At 43.5% G+C, this 16728-nt stretch overlaps 1 protein-coding gene across 1 annotated transcript in view; it reads left to right on the top strand.

Moving 5' to 3' along the window:
• Nucleotides 1-613: 613 nt before the first annotated feature.
• Nucleotides 614-16728, top strand: part of VEGFC (vascular endothelial growth factor C) — a 229991-nt gene continuing 213876 nt past the window's right edge. The window contains exon 1 of the mRNA XM_063920664.1: nt 614-1286. Coding sequence (XP_063776734.1) covers nt 1173-1286 — 114 coding nt within the window. The 5' untranslated portion in view covers nt 614-1172. The remainder of the gene's footprint in view (nt 1287-16728) is intronic.

The following is a 16728-nucleotide window of genomic DNA, read 5'->3' as shown; positions in this document are numbered from 1 at the left end:
ATCCTACCTTTTGAAGTAGGAGAGGTATCATTCCTTATCCTGGCTCCTTTATGCATAGTAGCAAATGCAATTATCTGTGATAAAACGTAGTATAAAGTCACTTTGGGTGGATACATTTTTGTTATCACTATAAAAACAAATCTGATCACTTAAGAGAAAATATTTCTGCACTTAAAGGAGTTAAACGTGGATGGATTCAACAAGTCTAGAAGATATACTGTTGCCAATATCTGAATTCCAGATACTGTAACTCTGCTACTTTGTATAAATATCGAAGTCACATAAACTGTAAAGTGATAAGTATGAAACCTCACAACACATCTGAAATTGTTTAATTCACTTCTGTTTTAAAAATAGTTCTTGCCCTGTATCACAGCAATTAGGGACACACTGTAAGTATTCTAAGCTGCATTACGCCCACAGACCTACAGATAAGGTGCTGTGCAAACCATCCATGTCAGTCTGGAACATTTCCAAGGACAATGCCTTTAAACCCTGACTTTTCCCTGGAGATTAGGACCCTTGGAATGGCGACTATGAAATGCGCACTTTTCTCAGCAAGAACAGCTGTTCATCACAGTGGTACTAAGATGTTTCCACCCCCCTGCAACTGACAAGAGGGAGGGGGAGAACAAGAAGGAGGAGACCAGCACTTACAATCAGAGGATGAGAGGAGGGAGGTATTATTGTTTGTGTGCCTCCTCCTCCTCCTCTTCACACGCACTGCATAGACCTGCCATCCCTGCATGCTTCTCATTATCACACAGTGTTCTTGCGGGCTGGATTTGCTGCCTCTATACACCACTGACATCTCCTTATGCCAGGCAGCGCTGCAAGTCACCGCTGCTAGTTACAGCTGCCAGTCACCCCCGGGCGCTGCACTTCACACACGTGCGTCCTGTGCGCTCTGTAACCTTGCGAGTTACCTAAGCCTGCAGCAGTGCTTTCGCGTCTACCCAATGCTGGCACTGGACACTGGGCGCAAGCTACTTTGTAGCAATGAACTCGGATGTCCAATTTCCTGAGGCAACTTTGTTCCATTACTTGGCAAGCTTTGGATCACTTGCTTGGAAGAGGCTGATGCTGTGGGACTTGCTGGACTGAGTGAGGGTGTACTAGGAGCGCATTAGCCTGACTGTCACAAGCACTTGCGCCTCATCCCGGAGTGGAAAATGCACTTGCTGAAAGTAGCACTACTTTTTCTATACACAGTATTAATCCAGGGGGACACCGCTTATGAGTCAGGGCAAGGCTATTACGACGATCCGGAATTTGGTGACATCAAGGTAAGGGCATGCCCAGTTCATGGGGTAGGGGGTGGTGGCATGTTGGCTAAGGTGCCACTAACAAGTCATAGTCACCATTTACATCACATTGGGGACACTTAGGTGCAAACAGCATCAGATGTATTAGTATTTAATTTGTATTAGCAGATTGTGCCAATTCAAACATGCATGATGTGGTTTTCATTTTGTATAAATATTTAATCAAGCTTTAATAAATAACATTACTTTGGGATATGGTCTGACATCAGAAAAGGCGGAAAGGCTAGACTTAAGTGTTTTGCAGCGTTTGGAGATATTTTCTGGAAGTCTGCAATGAGAGAATGATTGTGAAATTCTTTTGTATTTAAGTGATTTATTACATGGAAAACTCTCACTGCTTCTATGATGTCATTGCAGACAACAATGAGTTTGGGCAACACAATAGCATGACATATTCTGGTGCCAGTGGTTTCCACAGTGCAGTGTGTCTGGGGTAACTTCCTTACAGTGCAAGGAACACAGTCAATTTAGAGTAACATAGGAGATGTGCACACGTTTTTTGTTTTTCATACATGGGCTCAAATTTATTCAGCCTTAAAAAATAACGTGGAGAGTGATTAATGTTCCAGCCAATCAGCTTCCTGCCATGGTACAGGATATGTTTGAAAAATGACAGGAGCTGGTTGGTTGTTACCTTATCACTCTCCACTTGATCACCTTTTTAAGGCTTAATACATTTGGGCCATGGTGACTTTACTGTACCCAGCATCTAAAAGGTTAATCCAACATCCCAAGAATTCCTCTCAATATGCCAGCACGTGTTTTCACTCACTTGTGACTGATAGAGACAATTTGTTCCTTTAGTCTGCAAAGCTGTTTTGTGAACTGTTCAGTGACTGGGGAATGACTGAATAACCAAAGGAAGCAGCTATCAGTTTAGAAAGTGTTGCTGTAGGTGTGAGTTTCTTATCTCTGTCTGTTATTACCCAGTATTACTGTTTTATTCTTTATTGTAAAGTGCAATTTAATGTGCTGGCACTGTATAAGTACATGTAAAGAATAAATATTTTGTGCAGGAGAAAATACACCATATTATGGTGGTCGGGTTTGATCCTGGAGCAGGTTCCCAGAATTGGAAAAGGCAATGTTATTATTACCTAATTACAGTTAGATAAACAGAGACATCAGGAGATAATGTTATTTATTTAACTGACCAGTAGGTAAAAAGGTAAAGGCTGGAATTTGTACTCATTCTGAACCTTTCATGTTTGGCTATACTACTTTTTTATTTTAGTTATTTTTTTAATTGCTTGTTCTGCCATAAATTAAACTTTAAATTTCCAGAATTAACCTTTTGGTGCAAAATTAACTCATTTGCATTAATATGGCTGTTTACAGATCACTCCCCAATGATCTAATTATATTGGCATATGTGTAAGAACAAGCTAAGACAGTGACATATTAGTGAAGCTTTCAGTTGTTCTCTGCGCTGGGTCAGTTTATGCAGTGTTTCTTTCATTGTAGTAATGCGGATGATTAAATAGATAATCACTTCAATATATATTGTATATTGTTTTCCATTTTACAGATATGATTAGGTCTGTTTCAAAAGAATGTGTGAATGCATATTTTGAAAGGTGCTTTATGTTAAAGTATGCTTTATGTTAAAGTTACCTTGCATATTGTTACTTAAACAGTCATGTCTGAGAGTACCTCTTGCAGGTGGAGATGTGTGAAATGAGAATAAAGATAACTTGTTCTGGGAAATAGTCACCTCATACTACGGTTGGTTGTGACATCTTGAGCTTTCGGCCTGAGCGTTTCCAGTTGTGCCCCAAAATATACCGCATAGTAGTTTGAAATGACCGCTCTATTCATATAGAATGAATTCTGTGAAATGTGTATTTACAAATACAGTGCAGAATGGTTTAAGTAAAGCATCAGAACTCTCATTGTTTTGCCAGAATTTTGCACCTCTTTGTGATGGCATTTTCAATGATGACTCTCGATTAGTGTAAAATTCTGCGTATCGCTACTCCCAGAGTGTAATAGGTTTTGTGTCCTGGGGGCCTATTAACATTTTTGCATAAAATAAGGTAGTAACTGCAGTTTTTGCATATAGTTTGTTTTCTTGCTTTGTACTAATTGCCAAATGCAGGATTTTTCACAGAAATCTACAGACGTCTAATTAGCACCGCAGATTGTGGTCTCCTGCAAAGCTTTTCAGAGTTTGGCCGTGACCATTTACACCATCTTCAGAAGGTGTAAACTGCTTTAGCCTATGGAGGCATGGTAGCAGGAGAGAGATCTTCCAATATCCCTCCCTCAGCCTCCATCCGGCATCTGCTGCGATTCCAGAAACTGACACTGTGTGCATACACAGTGTAAGATTATCCTGGAGGAGTCTTTCACAAATGGGAAAAACTCCTCCAAAATGTCGGGGAAGTAACTCGCACAGACAACGGTTATCCCTACTTTATTTAGTACATAGCGGGGATAGTTTCATCACAGATGAAAATATCCACTGTGAAAAGGATTGATAATATAGCAGTGCTGTAGGGGTGTAGTTATGTGACCGGTGGTCACAATACCTCCCCCTACATCCCGAAGCCTCACAAACTCAACAGTTGGCATGCCGACTAAAAGGGACTATTCCTACTTGTGGGTGTCCATGACACCCATAGTGCGGGAGTAGAACCTGTGGCGAGCGTTGCGCTCACTTGCCCCCCTGCCAGCATTCTGTCGGGATGCTGACCGCTGGGTCCCGGTTGTCGGTAAAACATACCCAACCCGTGCTGCAATTATGATGGAATTGTATAGTGTGGATGTGTAAGTATTTTTTTCCCCCATATTTACTTAGCCCACTAAATATTAAACAGTTAGCTATTTAGAGTACCGCAAAAAAAAAATCTATCTATCTATCTATCTATCTATCTATCTATCTATCTATCTATCTATCTATCTATCTATCTAATTTACTGAATTGTGTAGGGTTTCTAATGTAGCTGGTACACAAATAGGCAAAAGTAGTTCTGTAACACCTGGGGAAACAGTCTACCTAGTGTTAATGTAGAAAAAAACATAACACTGTAGTAGATGCACTGAGTTCATTGTAAGTAACAATATGGCAGTTGTCTTCTACTTTCTATTTACAAACCGGTTATTACATTCTCCCATTCCAAATACTGCAGGAGTTATTAGCTGGGAGCAAACAGTAAAGTGAAAGTTGGTAGACCTGCCTTCAGACCTGTCAGAATGTACCACCAGTTGCTAAAATGATAGGTTCCTCACTCCTGCTAGGAGTCAGGAACTGTAGTCATTTCAGCAGTGGAAATTTGAATAAACTGGGATTACAGTGCTTATGATACAGTACAACCAAACCAAAAGATTAATCCAAGTCTTCTGACCCCTGCTCACATTTTTAGTAATGCTTACAATTCTCTTCCAAAAAAAGCAATTTGACATTTTGCAACTTTTTTTATATTTTGTATTCTTGGCAGATCCTTGCATCCCTAATCTCCAACTCTATGGACTTGTGTGTCATTTGGCATTTTTAACCCTTTGTATGATTATAATTTTAAATTAATCATTTTACGTGCAAAATGAAAGTATTCTAAAATGCATAGCAAAAGTAAATTCCCTTTTTCACAACACACTCTTATATTGCTGACTATATGCAGAAATGAACCGTCACTCGTTGCTGTAGTGGGTTTAGCACGGTGCCTCCAGTAAGATAGTGATAGCAGGCGTAGAGACTGCGGCACTCGTGATGATTTTGAGCAGAAAAATGCTGTTTAATAAGTCAAATCCATGGTACAAGTGCCCCTCAAGGCCATGAGGGGCACTTGTACCATGGATTTGACTTATTAAACAGCATTTTTCTGCTCAAAATCATCACGAGTGCCGCAGTCTCTGCGCCTGCTATCAGGGCCGGTTTCGGGGCTTCTTGCGCCCCAGGCGGCATTAGAGGGCGTGGCTTCATACAGGGGGCGTGGTCAGTTACGCCCCCTGTACTGTAGTAGGATGTGCGGTGCGCGATGACGTCATAGCGCACCGCACAGCAAAGGTCCTCTCCACGAAGGAAAACTAGACGCTAAGCGTATTGTTCCCTTCGTGGAGAGGACCTTTGCTGTGCGGTGTGCGATGACGTCAACGCGCACCGCACATCATTACAGTTAAGGTCCTCTCCAGGAAGGGAAACTAGACGCGTAGCATCTAGATTCCCTTCACAGCGGGCAGCACACGAAGGGAAACTAGACGCGTAGCGTCTAGTTTCCCTTCACAGGACAGCGGGCAGCGGCAGCGGGGGGCACCACAGCAGCAGCGGATCTTGCCATGGTGCGGCGCCCCCTGGAAGGCGGCGCCCCGGACAAAAGTCCTGCTTGCCCGTGGCAAGATCCGCTACTGCCTTAGATATATATATATATATATATATATATATATATATATCTATCTCAGTTGGTGCGGCACTCACGGCGACTTTCCAATAAATGCACTGTAGACAGCAAAGTTTAGCAACGTTTCAATGCTTTACGCATTTTCCTCAGGCTTACAAACATTACATGAAAGAACACTCACCTAAATAGCTGTAACACCACCGTGCATGGCGCCATGACTCCGGAACCGGGATTGAAGCCCGCCCAGTGACGTAGTCGTCTGGCAGTGTAAAATAGTTGCAAGAAAATAAATGAAAATTAGAATATAGGGAATAGTCAGAGACAAATGTCAGATCTGTGTCTTGGTACAATGATAAAGTGCAACGGAATTTGCTGCGCTATATAAGAAACTGTTAATAAATAAATAAATAATATCCTTCAGTTACTGAACTGAGTGGAACTTGTTTCACTGTTTGTAGAAGTAGCACAATATATAGAATAATTCTGCCCATGCACCCTGCTATATGTCAACTTACCAAGAAATGCTGATTGATGCACGGCTTCCTGGTGGCATGTCCGTCGCAGTAAGAAGACTTTCTGCTTGCCAGGCAGTCTTGAGTCCTTATTCAACAGATGATAGCTAGTGAGAAAGGTATCGCCAGAGAACCGCATGCAATGTCTAGCACCGGTAGCGTTAGCCTGTGGTAGATTTGTTAAATAAAACAAAACTCTATTTCCAGAGAAGACCATATCGTAAATGTTGTGTACTGTGATCCTGATTCAAAGCTGTACACAAACCCTGATGATTAGTGTACAATGTTTGGTGATTGTCATATGCACAGGTTCTGTACTGCACATGTGCCGATCTGTGACTGCGCTATCGCTTTCAGTGTGCCCTAAGCCTCTTTATGATATGCTGCTGCCATTTGGGGGTGGGGAAGGGGTGGCTCTGGGCAGCGTTCCCATAAACCTGGCCATGGTTGTCCCATTTTCTGGGAGTGCAGAGGCCATTGCCTGAGTCTTCTGAAGTAGGTTTACTGGCCTCTGAAGCCTGAAGAGCCCAGTCATCCTGAGTAACCTGAAGGATACTCAGCTCAACAATGTTTCTGCAAATGATCCAATGCTGCGTCTTCGGATGCAGCAGCAGATCACAGAAGCTGGAAGGAGGCGTCTATGTACACAAGATGCCTCCTGCGGCGTTATCATAATTTACAGTGCAGCAACTAAATTATTACTGTTTAGCATATAGTCAGGCCAAGTATACTTCAATTATTACTGCTTAGCATACAATCAGGCCCAGTATTCTTAATCTTCCTAGTTGGATTCGAAATAGTTCATTCTGACATAAATGTTGGGTAATGAGTAAAAGAAATTTAATTAACACACTATAGATGGTTCAGTTTTTCAATCACTCTACATGCACTGCACTTTTACCAGTGTGATCCTTTTGCTGTAACCCACGAGGAATACGTTTTGCCGCATTGTGTGGGTGCGATGAAATTGTTATCATGCCAGCAGCCACAAGATGGCGTCCAAATGGAGCTATTCAGTTGTAGCTCCATTCAGGCTTGATGGCTGCCGGCGCCTGCATTTCAGTTGATATGCACAAAAAGTTACCCATTTGTGCACACAAATGGCACTTTTCACGGGTTGGGGCTGTATTGTCGGCGTTCAGGATCCTGGAGGTCAGCATACCGACCCCGGGATCCTGGCTGCCAGAATGCTGGGGGAGGGGGGGCGGCGAGCGCAACTAAGCCCCTTGTGGGCTCGTGGCTTGCTGTGCTCACCACAGGTTCTGTTCCCACTATATGGGTGCCATGGACACCTACGAGTGGGAATAGCCCATGTTAGCCGGCATTTCAGTGGTCTGGATTCCAGCGTCAGTCTCCTGACCGCCAGGATCCCGGCCTCCGACAAATGAACTAAATCCCATTTTTCGCGATCACTCGCAACACTTTGATCTGGTTTAGCTGCTTAAACTCAACCTCTATGGGCATGATCAAATACAATTGAATATCGCTCCCTCAATCTCCTGTCACTTTAGACTGAAGATCAGCGCGATAATATATTGAATACTGCCCTATAATTTTATACATGTTCAGATTTTAGAACACAGTGGAGGAAATAACCTAACCAGAACCATTCACCAAGGTGTGTTTTTTTTTTTTTTGTTTTGTTTTTTACACCAGAGGTGTTTTGGGAAGTGTATCCAGAAGAGCATCCAGAGCTATAATACACATATAGAAACAAACATCTTTTTAAGTGGACCAGTAACCTTGTGTCAAAATAATATCGAGTAGCGCATTATTATATATAACCTGCCATTATATAATTGTTGATGGTTTATTTTATACTTTTTCAATTTAATTTTGTCTCCACTTTCCATTAGTGGAAACTCTTTCTAATGCCAGTGGTTTGCTAGGCAGAGTATCACCAGTGGCTTATAAAGAAAGGTGGCTCTTGCAGAAGGAACTTTAGGCAGCTTGGTATGGGTGGTCTTCAGTATGCCGACTGACGGGGTCCCGGCGCACAGTATACCGGCACCGGAATCCCGACAGCCGACATACCAACACTTATTCTCCCTCGTGGGGGTCCACGACCCCCCTGGAGGGAGAATTAAATAGCGTAGCGCGCCACCGTGCCCGTAGCGTGGCAAGCGCAGCGAGCCCGCAAGGGGCTCATTTGCGCTCGCCACACTGTCGGTAAGCCGGCGGTCGGGCTCCCGGCGCCGGTATGCTGGTTGCTGGGAGCCCGGCCGCCGGCATACCATACTGAACCCGCTTGGTACTATAGTCATTGGCGGATTTTATCTGTGGGCTCAATGTTTTAAAGACACCTGTATTATATATGCTTTCCAATTTATTTTAGTCAAATAGCCTATTTTTTCATTGTGTTAGACTTAAGGCAATTTTTTTATCTTGGGTTGTCCAGCATTATAATCATGCAATGAAACATAGAGAATAAAACATCTAGCAAGATACATAATGTAATACCTTTTAAAAGAATGACAAAACATGTCTTTGCTTGTCTTATTTCCAAACACTTACAGTACATCACAGGTTGCTATGTAAATTTCACATTTTCTCCCCAAAACTATTCCGTGTTTATTTTCACTGGAAATAAAACTCTGCCGGAGTCACCTATGTTTGCTATGATTTTGGATGGCTTTGAAGTGGAACAGCATTTTCTTACATCACAATATACATGCTTGTAAGGCAAGAAGGTTCTATATTTCTATATTCATTCTATCTTTATTATCAGGGTGTTTTTAAGACTGTGTACTATATTGTATGATGTAACAGCTGTCCGTTGTAAATCTTGGCCTTTCCGTTCATAGGGACTGATTCAGAGATGGATGCAGCCGGACGTCCGTACACAGCGACCGCGTTCATCTGGTGCGCAACCCTTCTCCTTGCAGCCGCATCCAGGAAGGCATTGGGGGGCATGGTGGGACAAACGGGGCCAGGCCGAGAGCGTTTTCGGGGCAGCTGTGTGACATCACACACAGCCAGGGCAGGACTGCCCATCTGGCACTTCTGGCAAATGCCTCCGGCTCTCTGCTCTGGCCACTCCCCCGCCTCCCCTCCCGTCTCCATAATAATGGAGGAGTGCCGCGAGTCCGTGCCTCACGCCCACCCACCCATCTCCATGGAAATGGGGCCATGCCACAAGTCCAAGCCCACCTGATTCGCGGCATGCCCCCGACTTTAGTGCCCATGCGCTCCCTTACTCAGTGCGTGCACGCACATGCCAGGGCTGAATTCGGACCCCAGTCCATCCCTGCATGCAGCCACTCCGATTAAAAGAATAGTGGCGGACCGCCTGAAAGCGCAGCCAAGCTGCGCTACCAGAGGTCCACCTTAATTCAATGCATCCGCAATGTGAGGGGGGGGGGGGGGACACTGCGTCGTGAACTTGTTAGAGGGGATAGTATCCTCTCTTTTTGCTGGCATATCTCTCTGCATCTCAGTGCCTGGTACATGGAAATCCTGGATTATTACAGCAGCTGAGTTAAGTAGTGCAAAATCCATTCCATATATCTCACCCGAGATTGGATTCCAGATACCGGCACATTCTACCTTAACATAAATTCTAAAAGACTAAAATATATGTAGAACCAACCAATTATTAGCTTATGGCTAACTGTTCATTTATACATCACCTTAAGGGGCTTACTTATTAAACACATTTTGAGGTGAAATCCTGCAAAATGTAAGTTTCCCCTGGATGTATTTAAGGATTTCTGCAGCGGGTATCTGTGATATCTACTGCAGTTCCCATGTTTAGATTACATTCACAGCCACCTTATGGGTATTACCAGATTGTGATATATACCAACCTTCAGAATGAAAAGCATTAGCTTGGCCCTGTTGGCTAATGCCATCTTAGGGATTGCATCAGGATCTCGGCGTTTGGGATGCCGGTAGTCAGAATACCAACAGCGTCATCCAGATGTACAGGATCCTGACACCTGTTAGGTATATACCATAACCCTAATCCATAACCCTAACCCTCCCTACTCACAGCCTGACCATAACCCTCTGCCCCTCCGATCCTACATCTTACTGTAACATTCGCCATTGCAGTTTATAGGCTACATATAGTATAATTTACTGGGAGAAGGCTCTTCCGGATGCCTTCACAGTAATAGCCACTCAACCATGCATGGTCTGATGATTGCACGTGCAGTAGGCCGCCCTGTGTGCTGCAGCACAAAGTGATCACTAATGCCATCACTTAACTGTACACATCGTAGGGACTCACATCTATTGGAGACCGTCACTGGTTGTGTTTCTGTATACATCAGGGTGGTACAGAATTTCTTGCGGCGAATAACAAATTATAATTATTGGGTCTACAACCTGATAATTGGGCCCGTTTTAGATTCCTCATCCATAAGCAAACAAAACTTTATAGCTGTATGGTTGTGTCTGGATGAACGGTTTCCTCCAGTGAGTGCTCAGTGTTCCAGTGCTGAATGTGTTAATGACTTCATCCGATATGATGCATGTAACATTACCTCTGTTGAGTAAGTGGAAACAAAACCAACATAATAATGTTGCCGTAAGTTTTCGGCTATTTCTTGGAACACAAATCATGACTATTTAGTAGATCATTCAATCTGTTGTGCAAGTGTGCTACAGCAAGGAATGTATCTGATAAACTGTCTATATTCCTGGATATTATGATCTGTACAGGGAACAGATATACTGTCACATATTTGGCCGTATGACATGGCAAGTTGTAATGTTTATTTTCTCTTAACTATTCAATAAAAAAAAAATCAGGTGCACTCAAACTTCTAATTACATTGTCATAGCTCTTTCCAATCTTACTTAATTAAAACTGAGTTTTGGGTGGAATTCTTCCTTAAGATTGAAATTCTGCCTAATTTTATAAGCAATCCATATTCAGTTGAAAATTTGCAATAATTTTATCCACAAAAAATGCCAGGTCTGTTATCTTTTTTGAAACGCTATTTTGTCTTTGAGTTTGAATGTCTCAAACTAATATTAATTTTAATATTGTGGCAAGAATCTATAGTTAGAGTGTATACTGTATATAGTTTACACATGACAAGATACATCTTGCACATGAAGCAGCATTGCCATCTACTGTTTGCAATTATTCCTTCACCGGAGTACAATATATAGCACTGTACAACACTCCTCATTGGAATGATCATTGTCCTACTAAAGTAAATTTCAGATTAGTCCGTTAATTACAGTGACCTGGTGCAGTGGTTCCCAAACGCGTTCTTCAAGGCACCCTAACCATCCATGTTTTAGGGATATCCCTGCTTATGCACATATGGGCCCTCATTCCGAGTTGTTCGCTCGTTGCCAAGTTTCGCTATATTGCGATTAGTCGCTTACTGCGCATGCGCAAGGTTCGCAGAGAGCATGCGCTTAATTATTTTACTCAAAAGTTAGGTATTTTACTCACGGCATAACGAGGATTTTTAATCGTTCTGGTGATCGGAGTGTGATTGACAGGAAGTGGGTGTTTCTGGCCGGAAACTGGCCTTTTTATGGGTGTGTGCGGAAAAACGCTGCCGTTTCTGGGAAAAACGCGGGAGTGGCTGGAGAAACGGGGGAGTGTCTGGGCGAACGCTGGGTGTGTTTGTGACGTCAAACCAGGAACGAAACTGACTGAACTGATCGCAGTGGCAGAGTAAGTCCCGAGCTACTCAGAAACTGCAAAGAAATTTCTATTCGCAATTCTGCAAATATTTCGTTCGCAATTCTGCAAAGCTAAGATTCACTCCCAGTAGGTGGCGGCTTAGCGTGAGCAATGCTGCTAAAAGCATCTAGCGAGCGAACAACTCTGAATGAGGGCCATGGTACGATCAAATGGACTGAGGTAATAATTAAGTCACCTGTGAGTAAGCATGGATATCCTATAAATCCTGCTCTGTTGGGGTGCCTTGAGGGCAGGGTTTGGAAACAAATGATCTGTTATACAGGTATCTCCTAAAATGCCTCTTAGTTTAGCCTTACTTATGTCTTAAATTAATCATGTGACGATTCTGTGGGTTTGAAGCTCCATACAGTTGAGGATAAAAAAAAGATATTTGCACCCTTGCAGTATTCTCTAATATTGCACCATTCTGTTCTGCAAACTTATTAAAATAAAATTTCATTATTTTAATTGTAGCAGAATAAAACACAAAAAACTGAAACATTTACAGAAATCCTTATATGGTCCAGACAAAATTTTTGCCACCTTTATAAAAGTAGTTACAAATTTGATTTCAAGCAGGTGATTCACTTTTTCACTTTGGAGCTGAAAGGGGGATACACACGGAGAGATCCGTGCTTCATTTCTACAATCTGACTAGATTGCTTAGAAATTAAGCACGGATCTCTCTGTGTGTAGGGTGCCGGCGACAGAGACGCTATCACTGGCTCTAGATTTGGCATGTATGTATGTATGCATGCTTGCCAAATCTAGTAGCACCCCCCCCCCCCCCAGATGTGTTCTGAGCAGTTTGTGCTAGATTACTCAGCACACATCTCCCCCCTTAACTCTTTCAAAACAATGACTGAGAACTGTCTGTGTAGATAGGACAGAGGTCTGAAGCCAAATGGGGATAATCTCAACGCAAATCAAGCTTGAGAGTCTTTGATTACCATAGCTCATGTTATCAGCATGTTTTAGTCCCATGGCACTTCTCAGGATGTGACTGCAAGTGAAAGCATTTCTCAAAATTGCAGTGCAAGTTTGTTTGAATAGGGGGGAGAAAGCCCCATGATCCACTATCAAACAGATTCAAGCTGACCTTCAACCATGATGCACCTTTTGTTACCAGCTTGAAAAGTGGTTATATGCAGGGCCGTAACAAGGTGTGTGCGGAAGGGGCACCACATATAGCGCTGCAGGGTATGGGGTGCTGTTGGTAGCACTTGTCAGTTATCTGTTTTAATTACTTTTACTTGCAGCTTTACCCCTCTTTGAAGCCTAGTATCTCCTGACCACCACTGTCTCCTACCCTGACCCCTTCTGCCACTAATACCTATACAACATTCATGAACTCAACTTAAGATTTCGTATTCATTCCGTCACACTGGGGCAGATGTATGAAGCCTGGAGAAGTGATAAAGCAGCGATAAGTGCAAGGTGATAACGCACCAGCCAATCAGCTCCAATATTTAAATTGACAGGAGCTGACTGGCTGGTGCGTTATGACCTTGCACTTATCACTGCTTTATCACTTCTCCATGCTTAGGGGGTCATTCTGACCTGATCGCACGCTGCAGTTTATCGCAGCAGTACGATCGGGTAAGAACTGCGCAGGTGCCGCAGTGCGCCGGCGCACGCCAGAAGGCCGTCAGATCGCTACGATCACCTCTGCCTGATTTACAGGCAGAAGCGACCGCTGGGCCGGGGGGGGGGGGGCGCGGAACAGCGGCATTTTGCAGGCGTGGCCGGACCGAACGGGGGGCGGGCCGCAGCTGCTGCGTGACATCACACGCAGCCGCTGCGGGCCGGGGAGCAATGAGTAGCTCCTGGTCAGCACGCTAAAGCTACGCTGGTCGGGAGCTACTCTTGAAGTGCAAAGGCATCGCTGCTGTGCGATGCCTTTGCACTTCGGGGGGGGGGGGGGGCGGCACTGACCTGCGGGGTGGGATAGCCCTGTGCTGGGCGCCCCCCTGCATGTCAGTGTGAATGATCATAGCTGTGCACAGCTACGATCATCTTGGAATGACCCCCTTAATACATCTGCCCCACTGTCCTTTATTACATTTCAAGATGCTGACATACTCAGGATTCAAACACAGTGGCATTGCAGTCAGACAATTTATTCATTGAGCTATTTGCGCTTGCATAGAAAGGTAGATAATGCTAAGACAATTCTACTTATAGCTTACCTTGTGCTTTGTGAAAAAATGATCAGCATTGTGGCTGAGCAGAACTATGTAGTGTGTGGCTGCAAAGAATTGGATGTGTGGCTGCACACTACATAGATCTTCTTAGGTACCAGTAGCTTGGGAAGGGATCTCATAGCATGGGCTTTCTCTGGGATCAGTCTTGTCATATCCCTTCCCCACGAGGCATGCTCCTTTATGCCCCTTTTGAAAAAAATGGGGGGAAGGGGGGGGGGCGGTGGCGCCAATGCTCTCTTGCACAGGGCACCAAAATGACTAGTTACGGCTCTGGTTATATGGTATGGCAGGTCCCCAGTGCTGAAAGAGAGGAGACTGTCTAACTGGATTTTGGCAAATCACCACTAAACATGAGGTTCAGTGATGTTTGGTTGCTGTACTGTATTTGGCCCTGGCTTCTTTGAACATGTGTATGGCATCTGGAGAATAACGGGCCACTCTGTAGCACAATGTTGAACCTATTAACAGATTGCTTGGTCTGCTGCAGTTCATGGGTTTTGGGTTTTCTGGCACAATGATCCCAAACACACTTCACCCTGGAATATTCAAGACAAGACTCTGGACTGTTCTAAATATAGCAGCAATGGGCAGGACAGTTGAGACATCCACATGCCTGTGTACTGAGGGGGCATGAGCTAATTTTATGTCTGCTCCCCAAAAAAATCAATATAATATGTCCCACTCAACAAACAGTCCAGGCCCCAACTGGGCCCCTCCAACAGGCCTTGGTCCAGGTGATTAGAACCTGCTCCCCATCCTGTTTTGGCACCCCTGGCAAATAGTTCAGATCTAAATCCAATATTAAAAAAAAAAAAAAATTGGAGTGATCTGAAGTGAGCAGTTAGGAGAAGGCGGTCCCGAAATCTGGTAAAAACACTCAGAATGTAGAAGTGATTGAATGCAGTTATTTTGGACAAAGCCCTTACTACCAAATGTTAAATCAAGAGTGATGTTAATTGTCTGTGGTTTTCTTTTAATATTCTTATTTAAAAGGATATACATTATTAAGTTCTGAATGAGAAACAAAGGGCCTGTAATATTAACAGGGAGGCACCACAACTGTGGCTGTCCATATTACCCTGTTATATGTCCTGTCTCATCTCCTTTGTTCCAGTTCCATATTTTCCAAGAAACATCCATTTTCTACATCCTGTTGGCAAACAGTTCTGCTCCTCCGCAAATGCTGCCCCATCTTGCTCAGACCCTTCAGATTTGGAGGAAATCCCGGAAATCTCAGTCATTTTGTATTTCATAAATGAAGACTATTGTTTAATAAATGTATTATATACTAGGCCTTCTTTATCCACAAAATCTATCTATCTATCTATCTATCTATCTATCTATCTATCTATCTATCTATTTTAAACGCCCGTGAATTATTATAACTTGGACAACAGTTTAAGGGGGATAACATATTATCCCCAATAAGCATTCCCTGGAGACCCATTTTTGGGGTGATTACACATGGGTCTGGGACGTTATCCCGGATCCCATGTGTTATCGGCCTATGGTGGTCAGTCCGAGTTGATCGCTAGCTGCATTTGTTTGCAGCGTAGCAATCAGGCCAAAAAATGGTAGTTCTGCGCATGCGTATGTGGCGCAATGTGCACGCGAGACGTACGAGCACAACGAACGATGTGGTTTTGCACAGGGTCTAGCGATGCATTTCAGTCGCACTGGTTGCCACAGAGTGATTGACATGAAGTGGGCGTTTCTGGGTGGCAACTGACCGTTTTCAGGTAGTGTTCGCAAAAACGCAGGCATGCCAGGAAAAATGCAGGCGTGGCTGGGCGGGTGTGTGACGTCAAATCCGGAACTGAATAGTCTGAAGTGATCGCAAGCACTGAGTAGGTTTTGAGCTACTCTGAAACTACACACAAATGTTTTGCAGGCGCTCTGCGATAAAAACGTTCACACTTCTTCCAAGCTAAAATACACTCCCAGTGGACGGCGGCCTAGCGTTTGCATGGCTGCTAAAAACTGCTAGCGAGCGATCAACTCGGAATGACCCCTTATAGCAGGTAGTTTACCGCACAGCAAAAACTGGCTACAATAGGATAGCCCGATTATAACATCGGGCTAAAATCGCTAGATAAGCCATTTTTGCCACGCTGTAAACTACCGCCATCAATAAGTAACCCCCATACAAAGATATATTTGATGACTGAGAACATGTAGCAAGGATAATTTTAGAAAATAAAACAAAAAGCAGAAATACAATCAAATGAAAACATCATGGACAGCATTTATGGTTTGTGTATAACATTTGTAGCATATAAAACAGCACTTAAAGTTGAGAACAAACTCCGTAATAAAACAAGACAAAAATGGGCGTTTCTTAAATGAGCTCAGTCACAAGTGGCGTATTGGTCCAGACAGATTTAAATGGGTACATAATAATCTACTCATACAGCGATTTTTGATTTGGGGGTTAGAAAGTTGAGTATAGGGAGGGCAGCTACAAATGCAGGATTGCTGGAGGGAGGTTTCCAAATGTCTGATTTAAATTTAGACTGATTATCACCAGCCCATGGATGATGCTTAATTAGCATGTAACAAATTAAAGTCTGCACCAAATAAAGAAAAGGTTTATGCAGTACTTCAGACTATGCAGGCCCAGTGACCACTGTAAGCCACTTACCAGATTCTCCACATACACACCAGACTTGGTAGGAAAATCTGCTGCTACTGGGCATATGC

Source organism: Pseudophryne corroboree, chromosome 1 (assembly GCF_028390025.1).
Source record: "Pseudophryne corroboree isolate aPseCor3 chromosome 1, aPseCor3.hap2, whole genome shotgun sequence".
NCBI classification, from domain to species: Eukaryota; Metazoa; Chordata; class Amphibia; order Anura; family Myobatrachidae; genus Pseudophryne; species Pseudophryne corroboree.
This window is presented reverse-complemented; position numbering and strand designations above follow the sequence as displayed.